Raw genomic sequence first — 15512 nt, forward strand, 5'->3', positions numbered from 1 at the left:
CGTAGTTGTACATGCGGGCTTATCTATCACTACTCTTTCCTCCTTCGTACGTACGCTCAGTGATGTCATTATTCTCTGTTTTATTTGGAAAAGAAGATAAAGGAGAGGTGAAAGAAATGGTAGAACGTCAACGCGCCTGCTTTAGCTCCTCAGACCTCTACCTTTTTTTTGGTTCTCAGCATGTTCTAGATGGGTATGCACGAAGAGTGTGTCTGCGTATCATTCCGGCAAGATCAACGTACCTTTCACATTTTTTTGTATTTCCTCTCCAATCAAAAAAGCGTAGTCTATTTTTTTTTACCTCTTGTTTTCAAAGAAACTTGTGTGAAGCCAACAATCACCTCGTGGGTTGTTGTCCTCTCTCTCGTCTGTGTGCTTCCGAGTTCGGCAAAAATCGACGGCTGCGCTGTGGAGATCACAGTGAGCATTGTGTGTATGTGTGTTTGCTTCGTCTCGCTCTCTTCATTTTTTTTTTTGAGGAGGGGGGGGGGTTCCGCCGCTGTCCTCATGTTCTCTCTTTACGCGGAGTTCTACCCTGTGCGATGAGCTTCTTGCACCTTTGCATTCGAACCGCTGCCAATATAAAAAAAAAGGAGAACAGGTCGGTCACACCATGAAGAGGAGTCTGCGTTCACCGAGGTCTGCACCACCACCTTGAACGACACAGCTCAGCTTTCGAATGCGTCTGTGCGAGGAAAAAAAAGTAAAAGTAAACCTGAAAGAACGCGTTTAAGACTGAATAGGAAAGTACACATTTAAAGATAAAAAAATAAAATTAACAAAGAAGAAGAAAAAAGACTTCGAAAGAAAACATTTGTCGCGATCTCTAGAGACAAAGTTACCCTCGATGTCTCAGGCACCGCACTTGCAACTTTCACTTCACTCTTTGGCAGTGCAGAACTGCTGATTTTGACTACCATGCTCCAGCGTTGGGATTGGTGCAGGTTGTCAACGCCCCCAACCGCTGGGTTGAAGGCTAGCAAATTGATTGGGACCTCCGTAAACCCACAACACACAACCCTGCCTATTGTTCGTGGGCTTGTTTTTTTTTTTGTTGCTGCTGTTCTACCATGTCTTATATATATTTCCTTCTTGTTTCTTATGTAAATTCTGACGTTCTGCCGATCGACGCCGCGTGCAGCACCAATTGCACTAGCATAGGACACATCCTCCCCTTCTCCTAAAAAAAAAAGGAAAATGCTGAGTGAGAGTGAGTACCACCTGGTGGTCGTCGCCTTCCAATCCATGGACCACGGCGGCATCGGCCTCATTCCGCTTAGCGAAGTGAAGCAGCGCTACTTCGCACACGCGCACCCACGCGTGAAGGAAGGCAAGATGGCTCCCTCCGCCGCACGAGACACCCTCGACCACCACTTTGGTCTCTGCGCGGCGGACCACGACGGCGGCATCACCTTCGACGAGTTCCTCGCGTACCATGAAAAAATCGCCGACGAGGCCTACGATGAGCAAGTCGGTGACATTCCGGCCTTTACGGAGCGCACAATCACGGAGCTGTGGAGGTTGGGGGACGTTCTGCTGCCCACCGGGGTACGACCGCTTTTCTCTATTTCCCAGGCCCCATCTGCTCTTTACGCCGTCACTCCTATGACTTTGGTTTGGGTAGAGCGGCGATCACAGCAGCAGCAGCCTGCAGTGGCCTCGTCCTCCTCCGCAAAAGTGACTCCGACTGCTGGTCGTGGCGACTTGAGTGCTTTGTTCGTGCTGCGTGGTATCAAGGATGTGGTTCGCCCCACCTTCTCTCGCGGGGACCTTCCAGACGAGCTGCAAGGTTACTTCGCCTACCCGGAGGAGCTGACCGGGATGGCGGTGGAGTACCTGCCGCCGCAGATATCGATGCAGAACTGGTACGATTTCTGCTGGGAGTACGCCGACAACAAGTACTGCGGTGTGGAGGGCATTATCTCCACCCGGGTGGATCGGGAGCTGCTGCCGGCGGGTCTACGGCAGTTCCTGTGCACCCACAGCACCGCCATCGCACGCCAGACGCAGTGGATTCCGTCGCGGCAGGCGGTGAATCCAATGTACAAGAAGACGAGCACCTCTTACGGCGTCGGCGTCACGGAGGAATGCAGAAGGATTCATTACTGGAAGGTGAACACCTTTGCAGGGAAGCAGTATGGCAATCAGTATCACGGACTGTGTGGGAAGCAGTTTTCGAAGGCGGCCGGACCAGTAAAGTCGAGCGCCGCAACCGGGATGAATATATGAGACACTCGAAAAAGCGCGAAAAAGGAAACCACGGCGTGGCTCGTTTGTCATCTTGGCTCTTCGTGCTGATGTACAATTTAGAATCTTGATGTCTACTTCAACTGAACACTAATCTGCCGTTGTACAAACAAACAACCGAAAAAGGCTGTGGTGATCTGCCCGTAAAGAGCGATAATAGAAAAGGAAGAGGTCGTGCCAGACACAAATTCTTCAGCTTTGTATAGTCATCTCACGCGTTCTGCAGCTCTCCTGCTTCTTTGGCGGAAGACTATTTTATCAACATGGCTGAGGGTTTCACCGTTGTAGCTATAACACTGAAGGTCATCAGTGGCAACACAGGCTGCAAACGAATAAAGAGACTCCCCTCTACTGCACGTTGGTCGTTTTCTTTGTTTCCTTGAACCTGCAAATGGACACTACAGCAAATATATATATTTGCGTCTGTTCACTTCCCTTCCGCTACCTCCTCTCCTTCTCTGGTGCATGGAGGTCTGCTTGAACTCATGCGTACTCCGGCCCCTTCGCCACACCCTTGTTTCTCTCCTTGCTGCCGCCGCAGCGCAAACTCGTTCTATCCGCATTCCTTTAACAACTATCGCTTTCGTGTTGTGTACCTTTCTTAGCCGTCTATATTCGCTGTTCCTTCTCTTCTCTTTGCCGCCTCTGAAATGTCCCAGGTTGTCAAACCCCGCCGCGTCGGCATCATCGGCAACGGCCACGTCGGCTCCCACATCGGCTACTCCCTCGCCATCCAGGGCATCGCTGATGAGATTTACTTCGCCGACTGCAACGCGGCCATTGCACGCTCGCAGGCCATCGACGTCCAAGATGCTGTCACCTACATGCCGCACCGCGTGCACATCGTCTCCTGCGGCGTCGGCGATCTCGCCGGGTGCGACGCGATTGTGCTGTCTGCCGGGCCGTTGCCGGAGGGCAACGAGTCGCGACTGGCCACCCTGCCCCGCACGATGCTAGTGGTGCTGGACATCGTGGCGCGGCTGAAGGAGCACGTCATGCCGACATTCAAGGGTGTTCTCATCAGCATCTCAAACCCGGCTGATGCCATAGCGACCTACATGATGAAGGCGCTTGACTTGCCGCCGCAGCGGGTCATCTGCACCGGCACCTGTCTCGACTCCGCCCGTTTGCAGGCCCTCCTGCACCGCGAACTGAAGGGCAACGTGTCGCCGGCGTCGATGCAGTCCGCCATGATGTTGGGCGAGCACGGCGACAGCAGCATCGTGGCCTGGTCAAACGTGCGGGTGGGCAGCAAGTCGCTGGACCAGCTGCAGAAGGAGAACCCCGAGCGCTACCCCAGCTTTGACCGCGCCGCGCTTCAAGACGAAGCGCGCAAACGCGGCTACGACGTGCTACTCGGCAAGGGCTCGACGGAGTTCGGCATTTGCACGGCGGCTGCTACCATCATCAAGTCTGTCTTTCACAACGATCAGCGTGTGCTGCCCTGCTCTGTCTACCTGGATGGTGAGTATGGTGAGAAGGGTTTGTTCGCGTCGGTGCCGGTGGTGATTGGTGCGAATGGTGTGGAGGACATCATCGAGCTGGAGCTGACGCCGGAGGAGAAGGCGGGCTTCCACCACTCCTGCGATGTCATCCGCTCCTGTATTCAGAAGGCGATGGCCTCTCACCCGTTGTAAGAGAAAACGCTGAGAGGCCACACGTGTTTGATTATGCGGCCCTGCGTTTGTCTCTTTACAGAGTAATTCTCCGGTAGTTACCGTTCTTTGTTTTCTTTCTTTCTTTCGTTTCCCGTTTATTGGTCTCCCCACTCATCTTTGTCCGGAGGCATCCGCGACCCGTCTGCGACGTTGCTTCTGCGTGTAAAACCGGAAGTAAAAAGCTCCTCGAATTTGATGTACACCTGTTTCAGGGACCCCAAGGGTGGTGGTAGGAAGCGTTTCAGAAAGGGGGTCGTTTTTTTAATTGTTTTTGCTACGGCTTTTAGTTTTTTCTGAGAGCTTGCGCCAGGAAAAATTCGCTGGGAGATGAATCGAAAGCTTCATGTTGTACTACTATCCCTTTCTCTTCTCTCCCCTCCAGTCGACCTCTCTCCAGGAAAGGTTGTTTTCTTTTTTTCCCACCGTCCCGCCCCTTTTCAAACCCCACGAGGTGGACATGCAGACGATCTGAGTCTGCAAGAAACTCCCTTTCGTAAAGTTCTAATTGGTTCAAAAATAAATATAAAAAGAAAATAACGCCGTCTACCCTTAAAGAAAAATGAAAACGATACAGGGATGTAACGACACTGTGTTGCACTTTATTGATCTTTCTCCTTTCTCCTTTCTTCTTCCTTCCTTCCTGATCTGAGAGTAGTCGACTAGAATTTTTCTTCCTTTGTATGCTCTGTGCTCGAGCACTATTACGTCAACTGTGCCGCCAGCATGCTCTCCTTTTTGTCTCTTTTCTTTCACTATTAATGCGTGTTTGTTCGTCTGCGTGTTTATATCTTACCTTTATTTCTTTTTCTCCTCGCGCATCCTCGCACGCCGTACTTGTTAAACAAGACAGGCAGTCAGCTTCGTTCGTCAAGCGTCTCTTTTCTGTGTGACGATTGAAACTCAGTCCTGTCCAATCCTCCTGACTAGCATATATATATATGAGCAGTCCTCTTTCTCCCGTCGTTTTTTCTTCTTCTTCTTTCGCACTAACTAACATGTCTTTCCAGTCGCGTAGAATGCGACTCTAAAGCTCGTGAAGAAAATGGTAAGAAAGTGCTGCTATCTACAACGAACGAGTGATTCGTCGCGCTGTGATGCCGACTGAAACGTAATGTTTTTCTTCGCCGTCCAACCTCCGACAAGTAGTCCCCAGCTCGGTCTGCTTGCCGCATCACTACTTTCTTCAACCTTTACTGTTTTAATATCTTCTCCCTCCCTCCCTCCCCCCTCCTCCTTTTCGGCCAGCGTGCTTTTCCTCTTGTCAACGTTTATCCATAAAGTTGTCTGATTGGGAGGGGCACAGCATCGGCTGTAATATGTGTTCTACCCTTTTTCTGTTTTGAACGACGTTGAGAATCTTTATGTTTCCTCGTGCATATACTGCACTTTATTGCGTGGTCTTCGTGTCGCACTGATTGCTGCTAGCAGCGTCGCGCGTGTTGTCTGATTGATTTCACTTTTCTGTGTTTCCTCGCCGTTTTGTGGTGCGTCTATCAAACGCCCTCTTCTGCTATTTTACTCAACAACTGGTATATCTGGTAACCGCTCTCTACGGTACTGTTGCAGTTGCAAACGTCACTCGAATTACTTTCTAGTACGTCGCTTATATACGTAACTCTGCTTCGTTAAGTTTTCCATCGAGTTTCCACGTCACCGCTGACACCTTGGGGGGGAGGCTGGGTTTTCATATATAAACATATACATATATATATATATATGTGTGTATTTCTGTTGGCATACTCACTTACAAGCACTTCAACTCCTCTCCTCCATGACTGTCTCACTGCACAGTCTCATTGAGGAGTGGGAGGCGATCAACCATGACCTGTTCAAAGCCTCACTGGAGTCTCATCGTCGCTACCCGTTTCCCGTTAGCCTCTTTAGCCCGGACTCAGTGACCGATCTGCCATCGAGTCGTTCTGCAGCCTCATCCTCGTCGACATCTGACTCTAGCACTGCAGCGTACGCCCGTGTGTACCACTGGGTCTCTCGTGTACGCCACATCGCCGAGGATGCCCGCTACAACTCTTTTTTCATTCTCCAACACCTTCTCTGGGTGACCATCATTGCATGGGCCAACCAGATGGCGGTGGCCTCGGGTGGGTTAGTGGTGCTGCCCGCCAGCGTGCAGCAGCGGAACTCAACGGTACCATCTGCGGCTGATGCTGGGTCGTCAGGGCTCATGTCTTTTCGTTGCTCGTTGCTCGCACCGTTAACCTTCTGGGACCCAGGTCTCCTCGGAGAGGCCACAGGCGGCTCGCCACAAGACAACGACATTGCTACGGAGAATTCCATGAACGTCTCGATGCACCGCACACCAAACCTACGAGTTGTGTGGGCTGACGCCGTACAACGCATTATCGCAGTGTGGTGCACGACAACTGCCACGTCATCAAAGTTTCGGTCAGACGCTCAGGCCGACAACTCCGGTTCTGGACCGTCTTTGTCTCCCTCCTCTTCCCCGTCTTCCCTCGCAACTACTGACGGTGTGCGTGCGGCGTCGGCCGGGTTTCACGTGAATAACGCGTACGCGTGGGTGGTCCTCGCTCAGCACTACCATCGCTTCAAAGCCATCTTGGCTCTCTTTTTTCTGCGTTACGACGCGCACGTGGAAGAGATGGAGGAGCTGCGGCGTCGTCCGGGCCAGCAACAGCAGCAACAGTTACGCACGGAAGCGAACGAGTTGTCAGGTGGGGCCTCTGGCTTCCATCCCTTAGCACCGCCGCTGCGACGTCGTGGGCCACATTTGCGCGTGTCTTCGGATGTGAGTGGTTCTTCGACGTTGTCTACTGCGGCAAGAACGGCAGCGACGGGCAGAAACCACCGCAGCGGTGGCGACGCGAGGCTGAACGACGAGCGCACTTCAGATGATCGAACGCCGATGACGGCGACTGCGTCGAATCGGTCCTCTCCCCCACTGCCTACCACTGCCCGTTTGCTCGCGCTCATTATGCGCAACATCGAGACAGAGAACATCAACGCTATCACGGAGGCAACAGGAGAGACGCTCATTTTGTTGTTCATGCCGCCGGTGCACCGCGCGCGTCTTCACGAGAAACTGGTGAGATCGCAGCAGAAACAGGGGAGTTTCGGAGGTACAGACGTGGACGCAGAAGCTAAACGTGACGTACGCGGTGTGCAACAAGGCAAAGAAGATTCGCTGACGGAGCCGGAAAGAATGGTCGGCGTCCTCCTCGACGGCTGCGCGATAGAAGAGGATGATGGCGACGACGACAAGGTGGTGTGGTCGGCGCCGCTGTCGCCGCTGCTCTCCTTCGCAAGCGGCGCCGTGCCGCCCTCGAGTGTTCACCTCACACCTGCGGACGAGCGCGTCTCTCCTGGCAACGCCAATAGCAATGGCGAAATCGACAACAAAAGCGCGGTGATGCGTGTGCCACCTCTCCTTGGACGAGCGCAAAAGGAGGAATATGTGGTTCGCAATATGTTCAAGCTCCTTCTCATGATAGAGGACTGTCGAGTGCATGCGTTACAGAATTGGCTGATGGAAACTGGGAAGCATGTTGTTGCCGTGTATGGTTCCCAACTGGCCTCCTTCTTCTTTGAGGAGCCGAACGCGTTGGATACAAAGTCAAACGAAGACGGGAACGAGAACGAGGACAGCGGTCTCGCGGTGGGAACCGTTTCTACGCCGGCGCTAACAGTCCGCACGTTTGCGGATGCGAATCGGGTTCTGCGTGAGACCATCCAGTCCTACGTGCGCCTGCGGACGAAACTGCTGTTTTTTAATGCCGGCACCACACACTTTCTAGGGGCACTGACGCCGTGGGGGCGGACGTACGTGCTGGAGCACCTTAACGCGTTTCTGTGTGGATTCTGCGGCGTCACCCTACCCTCTTCCTTTCCTTCGAATGCCGATCGCACAACAGACGCGGCGCAGTATTTCACGCCGACCAACGCCGCGGTCGCCACCTTCGCGCGGAGGTGGGCTGTTCCGCTGTGGCTTGCTATGTGCGAGGACGCGCAGCATCGCCTCGATGCCCTGAAAAAGTCAAAGCAGAAGGGGGACGATCAACGCCAGACGGCGACGGCGAAAGCATCAGGGACGGGGACGCCGTCGTCAAGTCAGCGGGTGGCAGCGCAGAATCCTGAAAAAAGGGAAGAAGTGAACAACGCGAAGTCACAACGTGGCGTGCGGAGTGAGGGCCACGGCAGTGCGTCGAAATCGTCCTTGCCTTCTTTTGCTGAGAGGGATAAGAAGGAATTGTCAGCAGGCGAGGTGGCGGGTGTGGGTGAAGAAGCGGAGTTGCGGAGTACGACAGAAGGACAGGAGCTGTCTGTTGCATCTGCCGACTTGGGCGATGCTGTGTCTCGCGCCCCGAGTGAGGCGTGGCCGCCTCCTTCGCTCGCGACAGGACGAAGCGCCACCGGCGGCAGTGGCGGTGGTGGTCGTGGTACACGCAACTTCGCGCATGCGCGCAGTCGTGGCGTAGACATGAGACGTGTCCTACAGCAGCGTCAACGTCAACGTGTGCCACTCGGGTCCGTGTTGCAGCGTCGTCACGCGGACACTGGAGTTAGGAGGGCAGCTCTTCAAGGGGAGTCGAACGGTAGTGACGGTGGGGGACTGGAGAGTCTCGACTCGGCAGAGATGCTTTCCATGGGCGAGACTTCACAATTCCTTGCCGCCACTTCAATGAATGTGACTGCGGAGGGCGGCGCACGCGGCAACGATGACAGCGACGGCACCGCACGGGACGGTGTGAATAGCGAGGCTGGCTCAAACGAAGCGTACCGCGGCGGAGGTGGAGAAATAGGTGTTCCAGCCAACAGCGTCGAAGTGGCAGTCGCTGCCGCACGTCACCGGCGTCGACAAGTTGCAGCGGCAGCGCAGGACCAAGGAACTATTGTTGCCGCCCCCGGCATCACGCCCCGCTTTTCGCGAGCGGAACAGCTTCACCAAGTGGCGACACTGCCCGATGAGGGTTTTCCGAGTCTAACCTACCTCATGCCGCGCCGCAGCCGCTTCATTGCGCAGGACAAGGCCGCTGCCTCGGTACAGCAGAAGTTGTTTACGCGATTCAGCAGCGACGTGCACAACTACCTTACCAGTTTCCTCGCCGACTGTGAGGCATCGGAAGGAGATAAGGAGGGGAATGACGGCGGCAGCGGTACGACGACGGCCGGGAAGACAACAACGGATGCCACCCCCAGAGCGGCGACGGGATCGGACACGAAAGCAAAGAAAAGGAAGGATACAGCGGTCCGCCCAGCTCTAAAGGAAGACGTGCGACCGCTGCCGCAAGCCATGCTCACACGCATGATCTTCCTGCTCGACATGACCTACGCCGCTCTGCAGGGCAGCGACCACGGCGACGCCAAGGGTCCGTTGATGGAAACCGGACTCACAGCCACAGGTCAGGAACTCGGCGTCTCCATCTTGGAGCAGGACAATGGCGAGTACGAGAGCGTCGTGTCCACCACCTTGTCCGCGCCGACCTCACCAGCCATCCTGACCATCGCCGCGGTTCGAAAGGGGTTTCAGGGATTCTTCGCTACAAACGAAAAACGCGCGGCGCTGACGCTGGCGCAGGCGCTCTACGGCCTGATTCAGCAAGGGATTGCCCGGCAGCCACCCACGGTGTCTGTCGAAGCCGTTGACACGATCCTGAACATGGCCTCGTTGCTAAGCTCGAAGGACATGTTTGTGTCCTTGATGAAGGGCTACATCGCACCATCGGTGATGATGTGTCGCTTGCTGAGCGATACTGCGGTGGAATCGCAGGTAGTGGCGCGCATGGCGTACCGCCTGGGATCTGCTGTGGCGGCACCGTGCCTGACGCTCCTACGCGATCTGCGACTGGCGGCATCAGACCCCCTCAACGCAGTAAGTGAGCCGCTCTCTCTGGCTGGCGAGGGCGAAGATGGAATGGGAGAGAGGGGACAAGAGAGCCACGCAAACTACCACAACACTGATTCAAAGCGTAGCGGCATAATAGTGAAGGACGCGCAGCGCGTCGCCACGCGTGAGGTTCAAATGCTCGCCGCCGCTGGTTCTTTGCGCCGCGGCTCCTTCGGTCTTATTCACCGCGTGCGTGTCCTCTGTCAGGCGTGGTGGCAGCCGCACACCGCCGTCCTCCTCTCCTCCCGCACGCTGCAGCGGCTCTGGGAGCGCTACCAGCTGCTAGATGAACGCATCATCGACGCCGTCCTGCGTGTGGAGTGGCGCTACGAGGGACACACGGAGCCGTTCTACGGCTACGGCCGCATTGCCGGCGACGCAGAAGTCAACGAGGGTGACACAGACGATGACGGTCGAAGTCGGGGTGGTGTATCGAAAGGGGAACACGCGCGCTCCGGCAGCAGTGGTGCTAGTATTCGGGGCACTGCGTCTGCCACCGCCGCCAACGTGCTGAGCGGTGGCACCGCAGCCGCCGTGATCCAGGGCTTCTCGTCGGCGCTGAGCAATGCTGTGCGTCGCACCCGGCACCACGCCGGCGCCTTCGGCAACAACGAGTCGGACAACGAGTCGGAGGACTACAGTGAAGCCTATGGCGGCCTCCTGACGCTGAACACGCTGCAGCAGCACCGCGGCGCCTACGTTGCGTCGAACTCCTCGCATCGGGGCAGCAACGTCTCCTCGATGGGCGGTGGCGGCGGCGCGGGAGCGGGGGAGCGCTGGGACATCTCCGACGGGGGCCAGAGCACCGCAGTCGACGAAGCCGCCTCCACAACGGTGCCGCCCGATGGGGAGCGGGAGCGGCGGCAGCTGCGGTGGCCACTCGGTGACGGCAAGCTCGTCTTTCTCCTCTACCCGAAAGGAAGCTCCACAGTCACCGCCGCATCGCAGGCGGTGCAGATCACCGGGCCTCCCCTCACATTGCTTGTGTGCCAACTGATGGATCGCGTCGCCGAGAACCCCTACACGTTTGACAAACTCCACAAGGCGTTGCCAGCGCAGTCGCCGAAGCCGCTGCTCGCCCACTTGCTGCACGAGCTAGTGAAGGCGGGCGTCGTGACGCGCAGTGTTCCCGCTGGCAAACGGCAGTATATCTACCAGCTCCGCGCCGACGTCCAGCGAGTGCATCAGCGAAAGGTGGTGATAGACATTCATGCCGCGGCACAGCAGCAGTGGATCGTGCGTACGTTAACGGCCGCCGAGCCGGATGCTGATGAGGACGCCGATCGCCGGAGTCAGCGTGACCCGATGTCTCCTGCGAACCCATCTGGTGCGAATCCGTCCTTCTCTTCTACCACTGCACACGGTGCGCGTAGTTCGTCTGTTGCATCCTATCATGCTGAAGCGTCAGGTAACGCTGCGGGCGCGCGAGCCGGCGGCGCGACAACAAGAGCAGCAGCAGCAGCTACAACGGAGCAAAGCTCTGCCGCCTGTTTGACCGATCGCACGCACAAGATCAAAGTGTGCATCGTGCGCATCATGAAAGCGGAACGGGTGCTGCCCCACCGTGAGCTGCTGGAACGCGTTGCGGCCGCCTTGGAGGACCAATTTGTGGTGACCACCGCTCAGTTTAAGCGGTGCGTGGCGCACCTCCTCGAAAAGGAATTTCTGCAACGCAGCGATGACGGTGCCGAGTACATGTACTCGTCGTAGGACTGACAGAAGGATTCGTGACGGTGAAGAACTCAAATGAAAGCAAATGTCGATAGAAGAATTGATTCAAATATGTATTGGTGTTTTTTGGGGGGTTTCCTTTGACGACTCTTGATTCCTTTCTAGAAGTGTTGCGACTCAGCGTCTCAGTCACTTTCTCTGCTGATGTGGGCCTTTCCTGTTTCTTCGGAGTACCGGAAATCTATTTCTATAGGAGGAAATAGCGCGTTGTTGCAAAGAAAAATGAGCTGCTAGCGAAAACAGGCCGCTTCATTTTTTGTTTTTCGTATTCCTGCGAAACACGCTTTTCACCGCATTCACAAGCTGAAAGCCTTTCGGCGACCTTTCTTCAATGAGGAAGCATCTCCATCATCACTGTTGGTCCTTTGTAACTCTCCGCTTTTTTTTTTGTGAGCCTGCGAGGGGAATGGAAGGGACGGAAAAAATGAGTTGAATGTGATTGGCAGCGGAGAGATTGGCGGATCTCGGTCATTTAGGGTAATGCTCTAAACTATCTTCTCCTTTTCTATTACCTCCTGAATCCTGGTTCTTCCGTATTCTGGTTTGCCTGGCACAGTTGTTTTCAGCATCGAGAGAAACTCCGGTTTTTCGCTGAAATCCACCCGCCCACCCCCGGTCCCTCCCACGACAGGGACCCATGGGATCCTTAAAAAGATCCATGATTTTTGTTTTCCTTGCACTTCGTAAAGCGATACTCTCTGAGAAAAAGTCCGACGACAAACACGACAGATAAAGAAGAACGGAATTGGGGCAGATACTAGATAGTGAAGAAACAATGAGTAGCCTTGATGGGGACATTGATGCCAGGTACTCGCTAGTTATGTATTTCCCTAAATGCCGTGCAATCACTTCGACTCTTGACTTCCTATCCTTCTTATTCTCTCATTTTTTCCCATCCACTGTGTTACGTGTGTTTCTATTCCGACATCGCTTTTACGCTACCTCTTTGACTTTCATTCCCACTTCACTGTACCAGCCTTTGTTCTCTTGCCCTCTTTTCTTATTATTTTTCAGTTTCTTTCGTTTCTCATTGGCGTACTGCTGAATCATCAAGTTCTTCGTTATCACTCTTCTCTTCGTGATCGTGCTGCGGCGACCCTACCAACTTCTGTTTCTCGCGGAAAACGATTTTGTGCGTCGTTAGACTACCTCTTCCACCAACATCATTCACTTAACTTCTGTTTTTTCCCCCGTTAATCAACGCTCCTTCAATCGAGTGCCATTATCATTACAGAAAACAAAACCCTTTTGAAGCGCGCCTGCACCACACTCCACCATGCCCGCCAAGCCACTGAAGAGCTACATGGAGGAGCTGTCCAAGTACATGGACGCCTTTACCTCCGCAGCTGGCAAGCCGCAGCGTGTCGACGTTGTCGGCGATCGCGTGTACTGGACGCAGGGCAAGCAGCAGGAGCTGTTTTCGGCCCCCGTCAGCGCCGGTGCAGGCGAAGTGGTGCGTGTGATTGCCTCCGAAAAAGCGAAAGAGGACAACGGAGCAGAGGAGGAGAAGCTCACCAAGGAGGAGGAGATGCTGCGGGAGCGCCTGCGCACTCGCACCACCGGCATCTCCAGCTTCCGCGTCCGAGAGAGCGACGGGGCGGTCTTCTACACCAGCGGCGTGGACGTGTACGTATATTACCAGCACGGCCCGCGCGCCGGCAAGGCGCCCATCAAGATCTTTGACTACCTCTCCGAAGAGGACAAGGCGCACTTTCAGGCCATGGGAGGGAAGCCGAATCTTTTTGTGGAGCCGATCAAGTCGTTTGACGCGTCGCACCCCAGCGACTATTCTGTCGTGACCTTTGTGAACAACAACAACGTTTACAAGGCTACCATCACGGAGCGTCCCGCCGATGAAGCCGCCCCGCTGTCGGTGGCCGTGCAGCAGATCACGCACATCGGTGACGACCTGCACCAGTGCGGCGTGGCCGACTACATCATTCAGGAGGAGTTTGCCCGCTACACCGGCCACTACGCCACGGATCGCTACGTTGTCTTCTCGTACATCGAATCGACGCACATGCGCTCCGTCGCGCTGCTGAAGAGCGTGGGGTCGCCCGACGTGCCGCCTGAGGAGCCGGCGAAGCCGTCCTACGCGACGGACGTAGAGGAGATGCCGTACTCCCGCGTCGGCGACCCCAACGCGCGCACGACACTGGTCGTCTACGACGGTGAGACGAAGCAGATGCGCCTGCTGCCTGAGGCCGCCCTCCGCAACGTGGCCCCATGGACGGAGTACATCCTGCGCTTCGGCTTCAAGGATGCGGAGACGCTCTACGTGTCCGTCATCGACCGTGTGCAGGAGCAGTACACCGTGCTGAGCTGCCCCATTTCCGCCCTCCCTGTGATCGGCTCCGAGGAGGACCTGCGTGCGCTCTACCGCGAGAAGGACTGCAAGACGGTGGCCAACATCGTCGGCGACGCCGCCGTGCCGCCGCTGCGCGTAGAGTGGGCGCAGCGCATCGACTTCGCCTGGGTGGAGTGTCAGGCCGGGGCGCCGATGCACTACGGCAGGGAGTACGACGTGCTGTGCCGCCACGCTGCGGAGACGGCGACGGCACACTACCACCTCTACGCCCGTCCAGCGAGGGCCGCCGGGGCAGACGCGTGGAGGCCGCTGACGGCCGGGGCATGGAACGTGCGGGCGGGTCTGCAGCAGATCGACGACAACCGCGTGTACTTTCTGGCGAATGCCGAGGGACGTCTGAAGCAGGTTTTGTACGCCATCCCCCTCTCTCTCGAGCAGGCGCCGCACACGGCCGAGAATCTGGCACGCCTTACCCCGCTCAACGAGTACGTCTACAGCTACCGCGTCAAGGGCGACCACTTCTTCTACGTCTCTAGCACCCCGTCCACGCCGGCGAAGCTGTACGCGGCGCGCGTGTCGACGCCCGAGCAGCGGAGGGAAATCGTCGTGCCGTCGTGGGTGCCGGCGGTGAAGGGTTGCGACCCGGCTGCGACGGCGGACACAACGAGGTACTTTGCTGGTCTGCCGATCGTCACGCCGCACGTCGTGACCGTCACGAGCCGACGCGGTGTTCCGCTGAGCGCGTCCGTGTTTGTTGCGCCAAGCGCGCCGAAAGGTGTGCCTGGGCCGCTGGCTGTCTCCATCTACGGCGGCCCGCACGTCCAGCTGGTCTACGGCGACGACTACGACAGCATCTGCAAGGCGCCGGTGCAGGTGCTCCTCCAGCACGGCATCTCCGTAGCGGTGGTCGACAACCAGATGAGCAACGCCAACGGGCTGCGTGACATGAGCATCTGCAAGAAGAACATGGGCAGCTTCGAGACGGATGATTACGTGGACGTGACCAACTACTTGTGCTCCTCCACGCCGGCGGAGAGTGGTCTACCCGAGAGCTTCAAAGTGGATGCGAGGCGCGTCGCCATCTTTGGCTGGTCCTACGGCGGCTACGCCACATTGTTGGCCATGTGCCAGGCGGCCGACGTGTTCAAGATCGGCTTCGCAGGCGCGCCGGTGGGGGACTGGAAGCTGTACGACACCGGCTACACGGAGCGCTACATGGGCACACTGTACGAGGACGGCGAGGACGGCACGCGCAAGGTGAATGCGGCGTACATGACGTCGACCATCGGGCACTACGCGGCGGGATTTCCGGAGGAGTGCAACCGCCTCTATATTGCGCACGGGCTACTCGATGAAAACGTGCACTTTGCCAACAGCTGTCACGTGGTGAAGGCGCTGATTGAACACGCGAAGCCGTACAATATGCTGGTGTACCCCGGTGAGCGTCACGCCTTGCGCCAGAATCGGCAGTCTCGTCTGCATCACGACGCGTTGCTGGTGAAAACACTAGAGGAGCAATTGTAAGAGCCACGGGGTGAGGCACTTCAACGATGGTGCACTGTTGCATCCTGTCATCTTTTGGTGTGTGCTTGGTGCGTTTCTTCCTTTCCTTGTTTGCCTGATTGCATCAGCTTTTCCTTTTTTATTATTGTTTTTTATCGCTGTTCTCTCTGGTGCGTATCCTTTATACACCTTTCGTTCCTCTATA

At 56.1% G+C, this 15512-nt stretch overlaps 6 protein-coding genes across 9 annotated transcripts; all 6 read left to right on the plus strand.

Moving 5' to 3' along the window:
* Positions 1–11: 11 nt before the first annotated feature.
* Positions 12–617, plus strand: ABB37_05188 (hypothetical protein; the record flags this gene model as incomplete). Its single annotated transcript, XM_015803134.1, has 1 exon — positions 12–617. One exon carries the CDS (start codon positions 12–14, stop codon positions 615–617), a length of 606 nt encoding a protein of 201 aa, XP_015658650.1.
* Positions 618–1122: 505 nt separating this feature from the next.
* ABB37_05189 (hypothetical protein) lies at positions 1123–2229 on the plus strand (the record flags this gene model as incomplete). Of its 3 annotated transcripts, none has more annotated exons than XM_015803135.1 (1): positions 1123–2229. In XM_015803135.1, exon 1 carries the CDS (start codon positions 1198–1200, stop codon positions 2227–2229), a length of 1032 nt encoding a protein of 343 aa, XP_015658651.1. In that variant the 5' UTR covers positions 1123–1197. The 3 variants fall into 3 exon arrangements, with proteins under 3 accessions (XP_015658651.1, XP_015658652.1, XP_015658653.1); XM_015803136.1 differs by having other exon boundaries at positions 1140–2229; XM_015803137.1 differs by having other exon boundaries at positions 1160–2229.
* A 487-nt stretch (positions 2230–2716) lies between these two features.
* On the plus strand, positions 2717–3884 carry ABB37_05190 (L-lactate dehydrogenase; the record flags this gene model as incomplete). 2 transcript variants are annotated; one of them, XM_015803138.1, is made up of 1 exon in its annotated part: positions 2717–3884. In XM_015803138.1, the coding sequence occupies exon 1, from the start codon at positions 2898–2900 to the stop codon at positions 3882–3884; it is 987 nt and encodes a 328-aa protein (XP_015658654.1). In that variant the 5' UTR covers positions 2717–2897. The 2 variants fall into 2 exon arrangements, with proteins under 2 accessions (XP_015658654.1, XP_015658655.1); XM_015803139.1 differs by having other exon boundaries at positions 2787–3884.
* A 348-nt stretch (positions 3885–4232) lies between these two features.
* ABB37_05191 (hypothetical protein) lies at positions 4233–4442 on the plus strand (the record flags this gene model as incomplete). The annotated part of the gene is made up of 1 exon (XM_015803140.1): positions 4233–4442. One exon carries the CDS (start codon positions 4233–4235, stop codon positions 4440–4442), a length of 210 nt encoding a protein of 69 aa, XP_015658656.1.
* A 706-nt stretch (positions 4443–5148) lies between these two features.
* On the plus strand, positions 5149–11475 carry ABB37_05192 (hypothetical protein; the record flags this gene model as incomplete). The annotated part of the gene is made up of 1 exon (XM_015803141.1): positions 5149–11475. The coding sequence occupies exon 1, from the start codon at positions 5677–5679 to the stop codon at positions 11473–11475; it is 5799 nt and encodes a 1932-aa protein (XP_015658657.1). The 5' UTR covers positions 5149–5676.
* Positions 11476–12470: 995 nt separating this feature from the next.
* On the plus strand, positions 12471–15328 carry ABB37_05193 (putative dipeptidyl-peptidase 8-like serine peptidase; the record flags this gene model as incomplete). Its single annotated transcript, XM_015803142.1, has 1 exon — positions 12471–15328. The coding sequence occupies exon 1, from the start codon at positions 12773–12775 to the stop codon at positions 15326–15328; it is 2556 nt and encodes an 851-aa protein (XP_015658658.1). The 5' UTR covers positions 12471–12772.
* Between the last annotated feature and the right edge of the window lie 184 nt (positions 15329–15512).

This window comes from Leptomonas pyrrhocoris, assembly GCF_001293395.1.
Source record: "Leptomonas pyrrhocoris isolate H10 chromosome Unknown, whole genome shotgun sequence".
Taxonomy (NCBI): Eukaryota; Euglenozoa; class Kinetoplastea; order Trypanosomatida; family Trypanosomatidae; genus Leptomonas; species Leptomonas pyrrhocoris.